This window comes from Mustela nigripes, chromosome 3 (assembly GCF_022355385.1).
Source record: "Mustela nigripes isolate SB6536 chromosome 3, MUSNIG.SB6536, whole genome shotgun sequence".
NCBI lineage: Eukaryota > Metazoa > Chordata > Mammalia > Carnivora > Mustelidae > Mustela > Mustela nigripes.
This window is the reverse complement of record NC_081559.1, coordinates 46,067,356-46,085,084: the sequence shown is the minus strand read 5'-3', so window position 1 is coordinate 46,085,084 and position 17,729 is coordinate 46,067,356. Positions and strand designations below refer to the sequence as shown.

Sequence of the window (17,729 nt, the reverse complement as noted above, 5' to 3'; positions counted from 1 at the left end):
CAGCCTTTATTTGATCTGTGTTGGAGAGGAGGGAGTGGTTAGAAGTAAAAGGGAAACCTTTCATTCTTTTCCTTGCTAAGAAAAGAAGAGAAGAAAAAACCCAGACACCCCCACCCGCTCTCCACCACGCCCTCACTCTCCGCAGGTTGAAGACTCTGGCGGAGTCCTCAGGAAAATGCTCATGGGCCATGCAGCTTTGGTCAAGTTCTGTGCTCGTTTTCTGCTGTTGGTTTGGGGAGCACTCGGCTGTCTCTCAATATCTCAGGACGCCCAGATAGCAGTTGAGTTAACTCCCGACCTTGAGGTGAGGGGCTACCACCCTGCCCTTCCTTTGGAACTCATTGCACGAGTCCCTGCCCTCCGAGAGACTGGCTGATGTAGCAGGGGGAGAGGCTGCAGAGTCGTGGATTTCAGGAGCACATTTTGTGAAGTGCGTAGTAAGAAGTGACGTTTACTTTTCAGAATTCAAGTTAATTTCATGATATCCTAAGAACTCTTCTCCAGAGTGAAAAAACTAAAAAGTGTTTTCCTTGTAGTATTTACGATGCTTGTAACACCTTTAACAAGTTACAGATGTACAACGCCCTACCCAGGCCAAGTGCTGGCTCTCCGGGGACGGGCTTACAAGAAATAGTTCTCCAAATCCATCCCACGGGGTGACAGTAGGTCCGGCGCCCTGAGGGTGTTCCCCGCGTCAAGCCTCAGGCGGCAGGTCTCCGTACGCGCCCGCTGGGAGCCCAGATGGCGGCAGTTTCCGCGCCTCACTCCCGGCGCCGGTTTCCGGTTTAGGCTCGCGGACGGGCTCCATCCCGGGGTCGGATGGCTCACGAGGGGATCTTTAAAGTTTCGAATGTAAAGCACAAGTTTATTCCGAGGTGTCGACAGCTGGACATTTGAAGAAAAAAGCTGGAGTGACAATCGGCGAACAAACCAGCCTCCCCGGCGGCCGCGGGGCGGGGACTCTGAGTTTCCGACTCCGAGTCTCGGGGCGGGGCCGGCGTAGTGCCGGGAGCGCCCGCCAGGGGGAGGCAGCCAACGAGCGGGGAGGGAGCCCCGCGCCCCTGCGTACCCGCGCTCCGACGCGCCAGACCGCCCGCACCGGTGCGGAGCGGGTGCGAGGGAGGGCGCTGTGCTTTTGCCGTGCGGGGCGGAGAGCCCTGGAGGACGAAAAAGCCGGGCGGCGCCGGCAGGAGGAGCAGGGGCGGGGCCGCGGCGGAACGCGCCTTCCGCGCGCACGCGCTTGCCAGCGGGAGGGCGAAATGCGGACAGCCGAGGGCGGAAGCGCTTGCCGGGGGAAAAGCGGAAGTGCGGACCGGCGAGTCGCCTCTTGGAGGCCATGGCGGCGCTCGGCCGGCAGGTGAGGTGGCGCTCGGTGCTGGGGCTCTGCGCGGTTGCGGAGGAGCCGCCGCCGGGTGTTTTTTCTGGCAAGCGGAGCCTTCCCGGCGGCTGGGTGGAGGGAGCGGCGGGCGCGCCGATAGGACGGGAGCGCGAGAGCGTGGAGCGCTCGGGCGCTTGGCGTGGGCATCTGACCGGTCCTGTGGCGCGGGGTCTGTGGGGCGGGGTCCTGTGGAGCGGGATCCTGTGACGCGGGTTGTGTGGAGCTGGGTCCTGTGGCTCCGGGTCCTGTGACGCGGGGTGTGTGGAGCTGGGTCCTGTGGGGCGGGGTCGGGAGTGTGCGGACGCGCGTGAGGTCCCGGGCTTCAGGGTGGGAACCAGCTCGCCCCCTCGCTGTTGGCCTGGGAGTGATTGCCTGCTGTCGTACGTGGGACATAACGACAGAGAACGAGGGCTTGAGGGCTTCTCGGAGATTCGCAATCTCTGCAGAAAAGCAGGCTTCCGGGAGTGCGGCTCCAGGGTGGTCTCTCCTGCCTGGTTTTACCACCACATCATCTCCTACGTTCCTCCTGCAGAAGCCTCTCTGCTTCCTGAGTGTTGAGCCGGGACTTAGGTTTAGGGTGCGACCCCTTTTGTGAGCGGTCACGTGAATACTGATACACTTTGGTTTCTGTCTTCCTGCTCCTCTATTTTCAATTCAATCTGCTGCACCAGGCGCTGCCCCTTAGAGGGTAGAGGAAAAGGACCGGCACACACCCAAACGCCCTTTACCGCTGGCCTTGGGATAGTTCTCTTCTGCTCCTCCCTGCTATGTCCCCTCTGTTAGGGTTCCAGGAGCTGGTAGAGACTTGTTTGGCTGTCATGATGCTCTGTTCTCTGTACGAACGCTGCCTTCTCTGCAGGCTTTTCATGCTCAGATTGGAGTTTGCAGGTTGTTGTAAAGCTTGCTATTGTTCTGTGGGACCAAGGTACTAAATAACATGGCTCCAGAATCCCGTGGTCTCCTCTGCATTGGAGTGGTGAGGAGCTGATCTCCGTTTGGTGCTGTGTCTCACAGGTCTTCGACTGGCACCGCCTGGTCCCCCTCACCTGGGCCCATGTTGCTAGGCAGACCCATCGAAGAGAACAGAAAAGGACGTGTCCATGTTTATTGTATAAACTGACCACAGCCTCCAATGGAGGGGGCCTTGAGAAGTTATCCCATGTGGAATCCAGAACGTACGGGCAGGAACCAGCGTGCAGGATGCGTTTCACTCAGTACTCCCTTGAGAAGCGGAGGACTCCTGTGGCTCCAGGATTTGTGGAGCGAGAGAAGGTCATCAGTTCCCTCCTGGACATGGGTTTCAGTGACGTCCACATTAACGGATTGCTCCATCTGTGGCCAAGTACACACACTCAACAGTTGCTGGACATCATTTCAGAATTAATACTCTTGGGTTTGAACCCAGAGCCTGTGTACATGGCCTTGAAGCAAAGTCCTCAGTTGTTGAAACTGCCTATACTGCACATGAAGAAGCGCTCTGGCTATCTGCGAAAGCTTGGTCTTGGAGAAGGTACAAGAAGGCCCTGATTTTATGTCCAGTGCTGAGGAGTTGGGTTTGGGGGGCAAGTAACCCAGATGGGATGGGCTAGGGGAGGGTTCTGGGGGAAGTTCTTGAGAGTAATGTGTGGTTTGGCTTGGAGGTGAGAAGCAGTGACCTCTGCAGATGGCACTGCCAGAGGGAATGGGGGCACTTGTCTGGTTTGCTCAGTGTGGGGGCCCTAGCTTCTGGAACACTGAATGGGTGGTGAGCCTGTGGTATGTGCTTGTGCTCAGCAGGTAGAGGTCAGTGTGTGGCAGTAACGTTCACGTACCTATGCAGTCATTGATATTTACCTTAGCTTGAAGTGTTGTCTGTACAACGTAAAGCCAAAGGCTTTCTATAAGGTCCCTTGTAAAGATTTGGGTTCCAGTGGAACTCGAGATTGTCCCAGACTCCTAAGAAACAGAGAAGTGACTATTCCCCCAATAAGATTCACATCTCAAGGATTCTAGGATTTCATTGGATCCCCGGGGTAGACCTTGAGGAGAAGGGGGCTGGGAGCCCATGAGAGTCCCAGGGATCCTTATGCACGTTGACCCCAGGAGGGCCACTGTATTGTTTCATTTTTTGATCCCTACTGATAAGATATTGTTGGTGGTGGGGGGGGAGATACTGTTGTTTGGCGATGTATTTCAGAGGCTTTCAGAAGATAAGGAAGAATATAGCCTTATGCGGTTCTCTTGACAGATTGCCTGTTGCAGTATAATCTAAAAGGCTAAATTTAATAGTTATATGCTGTGATTACATGTTACGAAGTTTAGCAAAGCCTTCTGCTGCAGAGGGAAAATCCAAACTCCTGAAAGTCATTCTAGAGACATTTTAGCAAGACAATGAGTAGCTCATCTGTTAGAAAGATTGTTAATACCAGTTTAAATAAGTGATTTTAAGTTTCCAGGTGCTGAATTTTGCCCAGCTATCCATGGGAAGACCATAGGCCCCAATTTCCCATTGGTAGTCTCAGTTACCCTAATCCGTTAATAGGACCTCTTTTGCTCAGTGTTGCCCTAATGTGATAAAAGATATGGTCACCCCACTAATTAGGGCATTAATGTTTGTGGCTGTGCCTCATGAGTATTCTCGTTATTATTGTATTAATAATTATTATCGTGTTAGGGTCTGTAATCAAAGGAGCAAGACTGATATAAAGCGAATGTCAAACAAAGAATCAAACTGGTCGGTTTGATTAATGATGCTTGGCATGAAATAAAACTTTGCTTGACCTTCACTTTGTATTAGTCTCGCTCCTTTGATTACGGACCCTAACAATCGTGGAACTCCCTTTTCATTGAGTTCGGGCTCCCAGATCTTAGGAACATTGGTTGTTCGCTTCAGTGACTATTTTATTGTGGAACGAAGTGTAAACCTGCAGCCCCCATGTGGGGGAATCTACTGTCTCCTTCTACTGTCTGCTCCTTCCAGTAGATCCCCTGGGAAATTCTTTAGATGAAAAGGGCAAGGGGAGGAAGCCAAGAATAAGAGGTTTATGCCATTCAGCTGGGAGGCCAGTAAGAGGCCTCCTTTTTATAGCAGGGAGGGGGTCAGTGAGGAGATGTGTTCTTCTGGTCCCTCCCACTGCCATGTGCTCCTGGGCAGGCATTGGAAACCACCACTAACGGGGAGGAGTGCATCCTTCTTCTCTTTTCAAATGCTGGCTTAGATGTGGTGAGCCCCTTGTTTTTCTGTAATATCCTAAAATTATATACTTATCTTTTTTTATGTTCTGCAGGGAAACTAAAGACGGTGCTTCTCTGTTGCCCTGAAATCTTCACCATGCATCAGAGGGACATTGACAGCATTGTTGGTGTTCTCAAGGAGAAATGTCTTTTCACGGTACAACAGGTGACCAAGATTTTACACAGATGCCCCTATGTTCTTCGGGAGGACCCCGGTGAACTGGAATACAAATTCCAGGTGAGGATGACCGGTAGGGGATTTGGGAAGTAATGTTAGTTGTAGTGAGGGTCATTTCCATGAAAGAGAAGCCACAGGCACCCCGAGGGCGAGTGGATGAGCTGAAAAGCTTAGATCCTCTTTGCATATACCAGCCAGAGAGAACCTAGCTCTGGTCTTTCACTTCTTTACAGAAAACCTACCCTGCAGCTTTTCTGCTGTTAATAATGAACGACCCAGTCCTATTCCTAGGGTCCAAATGGGGTCTCTCTTTGAAGTAGCTAATTTAAAAAGAGCTAAAAATCTTCCTTTCTTTAGAACATATTCTGCATATTGATTTTGGAAGCATAATTTTGACAGTTGTCCTAATTTTGGGGTAACAATTATGACAACTTAGGTCAAATTGCTAGATGTTTGCTGAATTTTTTGCCTGTTCTTTCAGTACTCATATTTTTTTTTTCTGAGAAACAACTGAATTTATCCCTCTTGCCCCTTTATTTTCTGCTAAGTTTTTCTCAATATGAATTTGAAAATGCTTTGAAAACTGTTAGCCATCACACAAATGCAGGGCATCATAGAGAGTCCTGGCACCGCTGGTTGGGCAGCTTTTTTGTGAGTACTTTGGATAGCTTGCATTGATTACAGACAGTGGCAGGACAGGTTGTAGGTTACTGTGCCCGGGACTCCTCTAACTGTGTCTGTCTTCCCAGTATGCCTATTTTAGGATGGGGGTTAAACACTCAGACATGGTGCGGACCGACTTCCTGCAATACTCCATAACCAAGATCAAGCAGAGACACGTGTTCCTCGAGCGCCTAGGACGGTACCAAACCCCTGATAAGAAGGGTCAGACACAGATTCCCAATCCTCTTCTTAAGGACATTCTCAGAGTCTCAGAAGCTGAGTTTCTGGCCAGGACAGCCTGTTCCTCCACTGAGGAGTTTGAAGTTTTTAAGAAGCTCTTTGCTCGGGAGGAGGAAGAGGGGTCTAAGAGCCACATGCCTTACAGCAAAAGCTTAAGTCTGGATGAGGATGAGGATGAGGACGAGGAAGAGGAGGAGGTCGAAGAGTGACGGGAGGATGGAGGTTGGGAATGAAGAGCCCAGCAATACCAAAGAGTATTATGAATTTCTCAAAGTTTTCGAGAGTTTTGCTTGGACCTTGTCATGTTATTTTTCCTTCTAAAACTGGTCTTCTGGTGAAACACATTATAAATCACCTGAGAAGTGGGTCAGACTAAACAGGAGCTGTCTTGGTTTGATCTGTTGTTAGGTTTCTGTGGGGGGCCCTCTTCCTTCCTGTGTGGAAGACAGACTGAGCTGTTAAAATCAGGGGACTCAATACCTCAACATTTGGTTTTGTTTTTTTCCTCTGTTGATATGTGATAACTTCATGACAGTGTGGGGAATGGGGTTCTTGACTCTGGTTCAAGTGTCATTTTACATTTCCTTACAGTGATAAAGATGAAATTATGAGTAGGCACTGAGGTTTTAATACATCACAGCACTTTATTTTATGCAAACAAGTAGCAGGTTTTCCCCCAAAACACTTGTGTTTTTAATCCACAAATACTACTTCATAATTGTGTTCAGTGTACAGCATTGTCAAGGAAGGTGGTTAGTGATGGTTTCATTTTGCACAGCTGCTTAATGCCAGCTGAGTTTCGGGTACTTTTCTCTTTCTCTGGGACGAATGGGCCCTGGCTCTGACCTTTCAGGGAAGTTGGCTTTGCTCCTGGCTTGTGGGCTGTCTGCAGGCCCACAGTTTCTGGTTGCTAGTGAGTGCTGCCCTGGAGTGTGGCAGAACGGGAGGGGGTTGGGGGGGGCGGTGTCATCCGGTCAACTCCCCATCGCCCATCTCACAGAGGCAGCTTCTGAGACCGGAGGAGAAGAGCACTTGCACAGGGTCTTCGAGCGGGGTGGGGCCTGGTGTCCTTCAGGGAGCTCCTAGGACACTGTGGTGGCGGGAGTCCCCTTGGGAAACCGGGGGAGCTGAGGGGTGATTTAAAGAGTTGGGTCGGGGGTGGGTTTTGATGTTAGTTGTCTCTGAGGTAGAGGCCCAGCCCTCATGGCATGGGCTCTATGAGGGAGGACTGGTGCACCCCAGAATGTCCTGGGCATCCCTTCCTTGAGGGGAGCTGGCACATGGTTGTTGATACAGAAAGCATTTTTGGTGATATGACCAAAGTCCAGGACTTGACAGCATTTTAACAACTAGGTAAAACCGCTTGGCCTTATTTTCCCTGCAGAGACTGAGTAAGAGTCTTGTCAGGCAGCAGTTTCTACCTGGAGTGATCTTGACCCCAGGGAGCATCCAGCAACATCTGAGGACGTTTTTGGTTGTTAGGACTGAGGGAGGGTGCCATTGGGGTCCAGCGGCTGGGGGCTGGGTTGCCGTGAACCGTCCTGTGGTGCATAGGGCAGCTACAGACAGGGCCGTGCAGCCTGAAACATCAGCAATGCTGAGGCCTAGGAGCTGCCTGATGGCCTAGTGCAGCAGAATACAGTTGTATGGGTTTGTGGGAATGTCCGATTGGAAGCAGGCTGACACTGCTTATGTTTCTTTTGTTTAAAAGAAAGTAAATAACTGAGTTTTTAAGTTCCTTTCCTGTGTTTACCAGAATGCTGCTGGGAGATGTGAGCTGTGTTTACTGTGGGGACTCAGCACTGAGGTGTGGATGCTTTTGTTTTTTTCTGGGCTTATATTCCAGCATGATGGCAAAAAGAAAGACATTTTCTGCAAAGAAAAGTAGCTCAGTGAATACCCGTGTGTGGGAGTGAGATGTGGTGGCAGGAGGCAGCCACGGGAAGAACCCTGGCTGAGAGAGGTGCCTGTTGGGCTTGCTGGCAGGAGAGCTGTGGTGTTGGCACAGGTCTCCTCACCCGCCTCTGTGACAGCCCACATGCAATGGGAAGGAATGCTTTGTCTTTACTGGTTTTCTTGGCCATGGGCAAAATTACTAAAAATGAAGACATTTCACTCTGCCACTGTTTTCACTTACTCTTCCATTTTGTGGCGTCCCCAACCGACCGACACTTTCTATGGAACCTCAGATGGGTTCTTATGTCCAGTCAGGGGACTCAGAATTATAAATTTGCATGATTAGCGTGGCTAACTTAGTAACTCATGATTGCTCCTTTCATTTTGATAAAGAAATGAATTTTTATGCACCTGAAAATTTTGATTGCATTAATATTAATTTCCTTGGGTAGAGTTTGACTGTATGTTTGAGGAAGACGCTGGAGTTTTTGAAGGGATTTTGTGAAAAAAAAAAAAAAAAAAAAAGCAGTGTCTCATTTAGAATGTTTCCAGGATGAATTGTAATTCCTTTGCATCACGAAGTCTTTTTACTAGATAATCTAATTTGTAAAACATCAAGAGGAGTTAATCATAAGACAACACAGCACCAAGCTCAGGATTCAGTAGACTATTTCTTGTAGAAACAAAATGTTTCTAAGTTAAAAACTGGAACACATCAGTGTTCTCATGGCTGAGGGGTTGAGGTCATTAACATCATAGTAGAGCTTCATCTATTTTTCCAGTGATAACACTTGATCTTGCCACTTGCTAGCGATGCTGTAGCTTACATAGATACACAGTGACTGGTCCTGGCGACACAGCAAAAGTCAGCAGTACACATGCATGGCCTTGGTGTTCTCTTGATTCGCCCAGTGCCAGTGCCCCGGACTGAGCACGGCCATCTTCTCCGGGTGGGCCTGGGACGCCGGGGGCGCTATGGGTACAGTAGAGACTTCTTGAAATGACGGTTCCTCCTCTCTGAAAACAAATTGTGTAAAACACAGATATGTGCACACAAAATTTTAATAAAAAGCCTAAAATATACTCTTAACTCTTCCAACAATGTTTTTATAAAAGATGAGAAGGCGTGCCCTCTGTGGCTGTAGGGCTCACTTGGGACAGAGTACGTGGCAGATGTGTGGGGGCTTGAGTCAGCTGCTACGATGCTCTGCAGACCCGAGGTGGGGTTGGCTTGCATGGCTTGCGCCTCCTCTGCAGGGAAAAGCCAGAGCGGTCAGAAGTGTGTGGGGAAGCCCCTGCGGCAAGCCAGGGCCACATTCTGCTGAAGAGGAAAATGTGTGAAAGACCATGCTAGCCGGCAGCCTGGACGAGTGCCACTCGAGTCGAGGACTGAAGCATTCTTGAGCTGGGTCGGGACTGGCCTGTCCCGGTCGTCCATCTCCATGGTGTTAAGGCTCTGCACGTGTTGGGGTGTCACGTTGTGCTTCTGTGAGGCTCGGGGCTCTTGGTGCCATGCCATGCCACTTGTCATCAGTGTGGGGGTGGGTAGCTTTCTCTGCATAAGGCTGAGGCCTGGGTGACTCGATAGACCAGGGCTTGGCCAAGTGTGGCCAGGAAATTTGCCCCCTCATTTAGTAAATGTGGTTTCACTGGAACAGCCACACCTTTAGGGTCACTTGTCTGTGACTGTGGTTGTGCCACCAGTGCCAAGCTGAGTAGTTGCCACAGAGACAGGTTGGTCCACAAAACCTAAAACAGTCACTGAGAAAAAGTTGAAGACTAAAAGTGTCTAAACTCCATCTTAGTATGAATGAACACTTTGTCTTTTATAATCTACTGGTCCATGTGATGGGGCTGTAGTCCACCACATACCAGCACAAAGAATTTGCTGGAGGAGAGTTGGGTGGGGCGCCTAGAACTTGGCTTCCCTTTCTGTCTGGCCTCACCACCAACCCTTCCTGGCACCACTGTCTCTGCTGTGGAAGCCGGAAGGCAGTTCCTCTCAGTTTGATTGTTAGGTCTCAGGCAGAAAATTGCCCTCTGACTTTGGAATCTGAGAACTGGTTCCTGGATGCTGCAGGAGCCTTGCTGGCTGGCAGCCCTGCTCATCCAGGGCCCAGGTGCACATGGCAGTTGCTCCCTGGCCATGGTGCAGACTGTCCCTGTAGGAGACAGCAGCCAGGGCTACAACACAGGCTTGTTTCATGCATTGTAGGACTGGGAGGTGATTTGGCCCAGAGGGTCTCCCTGGTGTGGCCTTGAAGAGAGGTGGGCTGGACCCTGCCTGGCCTTGGCCGTCCATCTTCTAGAGAGAAGCCGCAGATGCGAGCCAGGGCCTGGTCTTTCAGGGTGTCCTTTCAGTCCAATTTTAGACCCCGCCTTCCTGGGCTTTAGGAGCTCATGAGGTTGATGGAGTGTAACAAGAACGTCCCGAAACCCTTAAAGTAAAAAGAGACCGGGGCATGAGGGGAATGACACCCATTCCTCTTTAAAATGCAGCTTCAGTTTCTCTGAGCAGCCCTCGGTTCCTGCCCCCAGAGGACCCAATGTTCCTGCCTCTAGTGTGGCCGTGGACAGGAGGGAGATGTGCTGAGAGAAGGGACTACGTGGCCCAGGGCCGGGGACATTGGGGGAGCATTGCTGCCGTTAATGCTAAAAGCTTCAGGCTGCTCCCTTCCAGCTGGCTATGTCCTTGGATCCTTTCCCTGAAGACTGGGGCTGCCCCCTGTTCCTCTGGGTTGAAACGAATTCCAGTTTATTTGCATTTGCTCCATTGTTTCAAGAATGGGTATTCTAAAAGCTAGTATTTGATAATTTGGTAGTTGAGGTTTTCTGATTTGTTTTTATAGAAATGGATTTGCTGAGTTGGAAAAATAAAGGTATTGCTGTTTCAGGTGTCTTAATGTGATAGAAATATTTGAAACCCAAATTATGTTTGTATGTTCTTAATCCTAGTAGTGAATTGTTTATGAGCTGTGGAGCATGTTTTGGATTTGTGTGTCTTGGGAGCATAAGGTGGGAGGGGAAGTAATGCCTTTGAGGAGGCAGGAACTGAACATAGACTTTTGGAAAAATCTGCCAGGGGCTATTTGCCAAGCCCACGCCCCGCAGATCCCAGCCTCAGCCTTCCCCGCTTGGCTGGTGCGGATGTTCTTCGTGTGATGTCAGCCTACATCTGTGAAGCTCTTTTGCTTCAGCTTCTTTGTAAAGGTTCTGAGTAACATTTCTTCCTCATCTCCTCAGCCCCATAAGACAGTGTAGCCTGTTCCTGAAGCTGCTTGTTCCCCAGGGTGCCTCACTGCCCTCTCAGCACCAGGAACATGGACTACTTTGAGGCTCATTTATGGAGTGGAAGGCGGAAGCTGCCTTAGGCCAGCTCAGTTCCCCCCTTGTTCCCCGTGACATCATGCTGACAAGAAACTGTGCTCAAGGGGGCACCTGGGTGGCTCAGTGGGTTAAGCCTCTGCCTTCAGCTCAGGTCATGGTCTCAGGGTCCTGGGATTGAGTCCCACATGGGGCTTTCTGCTCAGCAGGGAGCCTGCTTCCTCCTCTCTCTCTGCCTGCCTCTCTGCCTACTTGTGATCTCTCTGTCAAATAAATAAATAAAATCTTAAAAGAAAGAAAGAAAGAAACTGCGCTCAATGTGAGACTGAGTACAGGTGTGGGTGGGTCGCCATGATTCAACCCAGTATCTCCCTGACTGTAATGAAGACTTTGACAGAGTTTATTGGGGTGGGAGGGGGTAAGGGTTGGAGGGTGTTGAGTTGCCAGAAGACTTTGGAAAATGCCATATTAAGCAGGAATAGAGTTAAAAAGTTTCTTTCATTTTAGGATTCCAGTGTTTAGGGTTCCTGTGTCCGTTGGGAATTCTCTAGTGGGAGAGTCTTCAGGATTTCTCCAAAGTTATGTGATCAAGGCCCCACACCCCATTTTTTCTTTCGATAGATAGCCATTCTCAGGGTCTGGGAGGCCCTCCCTTGAACCCCCGCACTCCTATATCTGGGCATCCCGGGCCCCACCCACTGTCCTCTCCCATTCCTCCCCTGCTGCCACCCCTTCTAGATGCCCTTCTCAGTCCCACCTCCATGAGTACTCAACCCCTGTGCCTACTTCCAGCTGTTGCTGCTGATGGGAAAGGGGTTTCTCCATTTGCTTGGAGTCAGTGGGATTCATCCTTACCTCCAGATGGCCTTATTTCCACTTGGAAATGCATCTGTGTCTGGTTTATGTCTATTGGGAGGCCTTAGGTATTTTTTTTCTCTCCCATTTTAACCCCCTCAGGGAATTCTGAAACTCCTGGTCTGGGACTTTGTAATAAAGAGGGCACAGCTGAGCTCCCCAGGTAGACAGCAGCCCTCCTGGAGGTCACATGCTAGGACAGCCACTCTAGCTTTCCCGAAGCTCTGCCAGCCATGGTGGGGAACGTACCTGTACTCTAAGATTTCTTCAGTGTTGGACTGTTACTGTGTTTTCTGAAATAGAGAAAGGTGGCTTATGAAAAAGATATACCTGGAACCCAAGCTGCCTGCTGGTGTCCAGTCTTTGCCTCACATATATTCCATTTTGGAGAGAACCATCAGTGAGACACTGATGCAGAGATTAGCATTTTAGTCTATGTGTGTCCCCTTGGCTGGCTGTAAGTCACGGGAAGGAAAGCGGGGTGTAGAAGAAGGAAAGTGGAAGAGACAGGTACTGCGCTAGGTCAAGCAGGTGTTGAATTGCATTCCCGGGCACTCAGGAATGCAAGCCCTAGGGGGTGTGGCTCCCAGGCTCTGTGCAGAGTGACTGGGGTGAGGAGTCTGCTGTTGGGAAGGCCCCCAACGCATTCATGCAGCACATTATGTAATAATTCCTGTGACTCCCTTGAGCCCTCTGGCGAAAGAACCTGGCTGTGAGTGAGTAAAAAATAGAGATATACTATATATACAGTTATATACTTGCATCTGTCAGTAATGTTCCGTGCTTCCCAATTCTAGCACCGGAGTGACCCTGAGCACCCACCATGTGAGCCCCTCCCAGCGTGCACCATGTGATCCCCTCCTAGCACCTAGTGTGTGACCTCCCCTCAGCATCCACTGTGTGATTCCCTCCCAGCACCTACCGTGTGATCCCCTCCTGGCACCCACCATGTGACCTCCCCCTGGCACCCACCATGTGATCCCCTCCCAGCACCCACTGAGTGCCTTCCCCCAGCACCCACTCTGCAATCCCCTCCCAGCACCTACTGTGTGACCCACCCCCATGACCCACCGTGTGACTCCCCCAGCACCCACCATGCTCAGCTGTACTAATCTGTATGTATTCAGATGTACAGGTATGTGCTATGCAGGGCTACAGATTTGCACAGACAAGACAGCCTGGCTTGGCCCACAGGACTTTGGCTCCCCGCAGTGTTCAGTCCTGAGCCCCCCTTGCCCTGCTACCCTGTGAACTACAGGCCAGACACACTGTGGGCCTCCGCCCCAAGATGGCACCTGTTTGGGGTTTTCTTGACGCTTGTGCTTTCACAGCTCTCTTTGAAGCAGATGTCCTGATGCACTTTGTAGACTCTTTTGTACCTGTGTCACAAGAAAGTTATGTAAAGCTGGAAACTAGAGCAGAGTGTTGCCCAGCTGCTTCAGCTAGGCTACTTGCATCCACCAGTCACTGTGCAGGTGTTTGACGGAAAGGCTATTAGTTTCCTACTAAAACTTTACCTCGTAGGGATGTGTTAAAATGTCCAACATGAAAGTCATGTAATTAAAAAAAAATTAACTTCACTAAGGTATGATTTACATAAGATACATCCATTTTGAGGAGTGTAGACAAAATATGATATTAAGAGATAAAATAAGAGATTTCGAGGACATGTCCCTCTTGAGGCAGTTCACTCAGCGGTGAAGACTTGAGACAGCGCAAGGTCATTCCTGGGTCCTAAGGGTAATTCTTGGAGAAGTTGGAGAGCCCTGGAGATGCAGGTGTTTGATGTGTACAGTGCAGACTTCTAGCCCCTCCTCCCATTTATTAACTAGTCTCCTTTGAGTATGTCTCTGGAACTTAGACCTCAGTTTTGTGTGGAATGGGAATTACTCATACTACTTCTCTCATAAATTTGTAGATGGTAATGAACAGGGAAGTGTTTCTGTTCTTGCTAAAGCTCTCAAATGTCAGAGCTGTTGAAAAGAGAGATCCAGGGAGTTTGATGGGCAAAGCTCCAACTCATGCTCAGTCTGGGACAGCCCATGGGATTTTAGGCCTTTGGTGAGACTTCTGCTTTTGGTCTTCAGGGAGTAACAGGATTTGGAATTAACCCCCCAGTTTGAACAACCAGAGAATTGGGCAAAATATTAAAAGCAGTTCTTTTCAGATGTTAGAAAGCAGTGCGAGATTATAAGTCTTGAGAGAAGGGAAACAAATGAAATGACCTCTGTGATCTCCCTGGAGTTTGGTCCAGAAGCACTTTTTGGATTACATTGCAGGGTGGTTGAGCGGGGGAGGTGGGGTGGAAGGCAAGCAAGGGTCACAGTGAGCTGAGGAGGCAGAAGCAGCTAGAGTGTGTAGGGCACTTGGGGGGAGGGAGCTATGCAGAGGAAGAGCTCCTAAGGCCAGTACAGGGATCCCTTTGAAGATGAAACTGTGCATACATAGGGGAGAACCCCGTGAGGCTGGGCAAACAGAACTCAGCTAAACAGCTGAGTTACTGCAGGCCATTCACGAACTAGAAACTTCAGAAAGGCCATGGCTTAGAAGTGGAGCAAAATTAACCCAGAATTAAGGTTAAACCACCCTAAAAGGCTTCCAAAGGACCAGACTAAAATTAACCATCTTGGAGAACAAAATGAAACATTTTGGGAAATAAACATAAAACTTAGCATTCAGGACCAAAAGGTTAAAAAGTCCAGCATCCAACAAAAAAATGACAAGATATTCAAAGGCTCATACAAAGCCTCAAGAAAGTGTGACCCATAGGCAGCAAACAGTAATTAAATAGACACCCAGAGGTGAGAGCAATGGCAGGAACAGCAGACAAGGCCCTTAAAACATGTGTTAAAGATTTGGTCCCACCTGTTCAGTGATCTGAAGGAAAATAGAAACAATGAGAAGAGAAATGGAGGATCCAAGAAAGGACTAAGTGGAATTTCTAGAGATGATAACACCCAGAGTGTGAGATGAAGGTCTCGCGGAATGGAGTTAGTGGTGGGTTATAAAGGCAGTGCAGAGGACAGACCACAGGATGCGAAGGCCCCACTGTGGAATCAAGGCACAACTAAGTAGAGAGAAGGGTGGCCTCAGTCTAACACCTGCATGACTGGAGTTGCAAAACAGGAGAGAAATGAATGGATGGGAGGAAAAATGCCTGAAGAACTAATGGCCCAAATTTTCCAGAGTTGATGAAAACCAAGACCCCAGAGACAGAAGCTTAACAAAGTCTTGTGAGCAAAAACACGTACACATCCACAGCAGAGTGCCTCAGTTAGTTTTCCAGCAATGGTAGTAAAGAGACATCAGAGCAGCCACGGGGCCGGGGCATTACATGCTCACAGGTGAGAATGAGCACAGCTATGCCAAGGCAGAAAACGGGCACTCCCGAGTGCTAAGAAAAAACAGTTCTCAGCCAGGAATTCTATACTCGGCAAATATATCCTTCAAAAATGAAGGTGAAACAGAACCCTTTACAGACAGACCAGAGCAGAGAGGGTTAATCACTGGCAGACCTGCACTATACGAAAAGTCACAGTGAGTTCTGGAGGTAAAGGCCAGTAGTACCCAGGAGCATCTCAGGTCTGTAAGAGTGCCAGGTGCTGGGAATGGTAAACACGGACTAATAAAAGACGTTCTACTCAGCAGTGTTTACAAAGATAAACACTGCTCTTTGGGGAGCAAACATACCATATCATATGGGTCATAGACTATGAGTGAGTAGTGCATCTGGCTACGAGAGCTGGGTGCATGAGGGGAAGTGGAGCCCGCTACTGCAGGGTCCCTTCCAGGACGCTGAGGTCAGAGAGCAACAGCAAATGGATATTGTGGGGGGTTGAAAGTATACTGCAAATCCCACAGCAGCCACTAGAAAGTTAAACCAGACAAGTATAACCAGTGAACCAACAATGCTGGCAAATTAGAAGGCTAAGGAAGAATTAATCGCAAAGTAGGCAGGGAAAGAGAAATAAAGGAAAAATGGTCAGATAGGACACATAGAAAGCACCCAGCAATGTGATGGATTTAAACCCAATCACATCATCATTATAGTAACAGGTACAGACACTCCAGTAAAAATCAGAGATGTCAGATATAAAGCAAGACCCAACTTTGTGCCAAATACAAGAGAGTGATGTTCAGACCCATATGCGTTCAAGTGAAAGTATGAAAAGCTGTTGACAGGGGCTGGGCTCTTGTCATCAGGCTTGGTGGTCCTAGTGGATCACTAACTAGCAAGCACCGGGGTCACTGGCACAGTTGGAATATGGGGGGCACTGTGAATTAGGGCTGCCATTCCACAGAACCCAAATTCAGATGGTCTGTGCACATGGATCCTCAGAGCCTAGTGCAGATCAGGATGTATTTTCCTGTACTGTGTTAAGTCTGGCTTCATGTCCAAGTTTAAATCAAGCCTTCTACCTGGCTTTCCTACATCCCAGTCAGAGTGACCTTCAGACACAATCGAACAGCCCACTCCTCTGTTCAGTATCCTCAGTAGCTCCCATTTCAAAAGAACATATGCTGGAATCCTTTGAAGGGCCTCCAAAGCCCTGCTGGGCTCTTCCTGCCCTACCCAACCACTGCTCCCCCTTGGTCTCCTCCAGCCCCTCTGGCCTCCTTGCTGCTCCTCAGACAAGCAGACATGCTCCTGATCTTGGGCCTTGGCAGCTGATAATTTGACTTTCTGGAAGGTTCTTCCTTCAGATATCCCCTCCATGTCTGTTCAATGTTTCCATGAGAGTTCCCGACACCCTTTTGAATGCTGCAGCTGGCCTTCCCTGTCCCCAACCCTGGCTCTCCTCCGCCCACCTATTCATCTCTTCCTTTTCCCCAGCCCTGACCACTTTCTAGAACACTGCATAACGTCCTTCTGCTCCCTGTGTTCTGCCTTCCATGTCCAGGGTGTATAGATTGCAAGGGCAGAGCTTTGGCCAGTTCTGCTCACTGCCATGTACTGAGTGTCTAGAGCTGTGCCTGGTATACAGTAGGGGCTGATAAAAATATGCTGACTGAATATATTGGAAGTGTGAACCACAGAGTCACAGAGTGTAATTAAGGAAGGTCCTACATGGTGAACTAGGCAAGCTTTCTCTGTACAGCCCACTTTACTGATGGGGAAACTGAGGCATGAATGTCATGACTTAATGGCAGGGTGGAGACTCAAGTTCTCCTGTGCTGTTGTTGCTCTTTCCAGGGGGCTCTGAGGCAGAGAGGAGAGGAATGTCATTTGCTGGCATTGATGTACTCGTGGCCCTGCTATCCACTGGAAGAGGGACTGGTGCCATTTGAGGCTGTGGGAAAGGAAGGCCCCAGGGCTCAGCCAGGAGACTGGCGTTCCCTGCATAGGTTCAGGGCCTCAGCTTCCTGATTCATCTGCTGGAGGGAATGGGTATGACCCCTAGAGCTCCTCAGTTCTCGTGAGTGTGGGTGAACTGGACTTCATGAAGGCACTTCTCTGGAAGTCAAGAACTTCCCACGAATGTGGTGAAATCAGGAAAGAAACTTACATGTGGTGACAGGCGCCTCCTTCCCAGACCGGCACGGCCTTTGTCTCTGAGAAGAGCCGAGTGCAGGGCTGGGGCACCTTTTTACAGGCTGCACAAAGGAAAAGGGGCTTATAGGGGCGCCATGCTGAGCAAGTGCTCCTCCTTCCTGCAACTGCAGGGTACTTGAGTCCTGGAAGTCCCCAGGCTGTTTTCCCTTAGGGCTGGGAGGAGTCTGACAGGCCGCAGGATGGTGCAGCTGGTATGGGGACTTCTGTCCACCCACCTCCCATCTTCAGTCCCACATTCTTAGGGAGGCCTGTGGCTCTTTCTGTCTTACCACCATGTCTGGCCCCCAAAGCAAAGAGCCCCCTGCACCCACCTCTGGCTATGGGGCGCTCCATGTCCCTTGCTTTCTGGCTGCCCCCAGACCCTCTGCTTGTCTGGGCAGCTTCGGGGCGGTGAGAGGCCGAGTGACTCACTGCCTCTGAATATCCCT

At 49.8% G+C, this 17,729-nt stretch overlaps 2 protein-coding genes across 9 annotated transcripts in view; one reads left to right on the top strand and one right to left on the bottom strand.

The window, feature by feature from the left end:
• Positions 1–1,046: 1,046 nt before the first annotated feature.
• On the top strand, positions 1,047–7,406 carry MTERF4 (mitochondrial transcription termination factor 4). Its single transcript, XM_059393907.1, has 4 exons — positions 1,047–1,357; positions 2,393–2,888; positions 4,645–4,829; positions 5,519–7,406. The coding sequence occupies exons 1-4, from the start codon at positions 1,337–1,339 to the stop codon at positions 5,879–5,881; spliced, it is 1,065 nt and encodes a 354-aa protein (XP_059249890.1). The 5' UTR covers positions 1,047–1,336; the 3' UTR covers positions 5,882–7,406.
• Positions 7,407–8,065: 659 nt separating this feature from the next.
• Positions 8,066–17,729, bottom strand: part of SNED1 (sushi, nidogen and EGF like domains 1) — an 81,780-nt gene continuing 72,116 nt past the window's right edge. For all 8 annotated transcript variants that reach the window (XM_059393897.1, XM_059393902.1, XM_059393899.1 and 5 more), the window contains 4 exons: positions 17,255–17,342; positions 13,043–13,126; positions 11,997–12,040; positions 8,066–10,006 (listed from right to left, as the gene is read on the bottom strand). In XM_059393897.1, the coding sequence (XP_059249880.1) occupies positions 12,004–12,040; positions 13,043–13,126; positions 17,255–17,342 (209 nt within the window). In that variant the 3' untranslated portion in view covers positions 8,066–10,006; positions 11,997–12,003. The remainder of the gene's footprint in view (positions 10,007–11,996; positions 12,041–13,042; positions 13,127–17,254; positions 17,343–17,729) is intronic.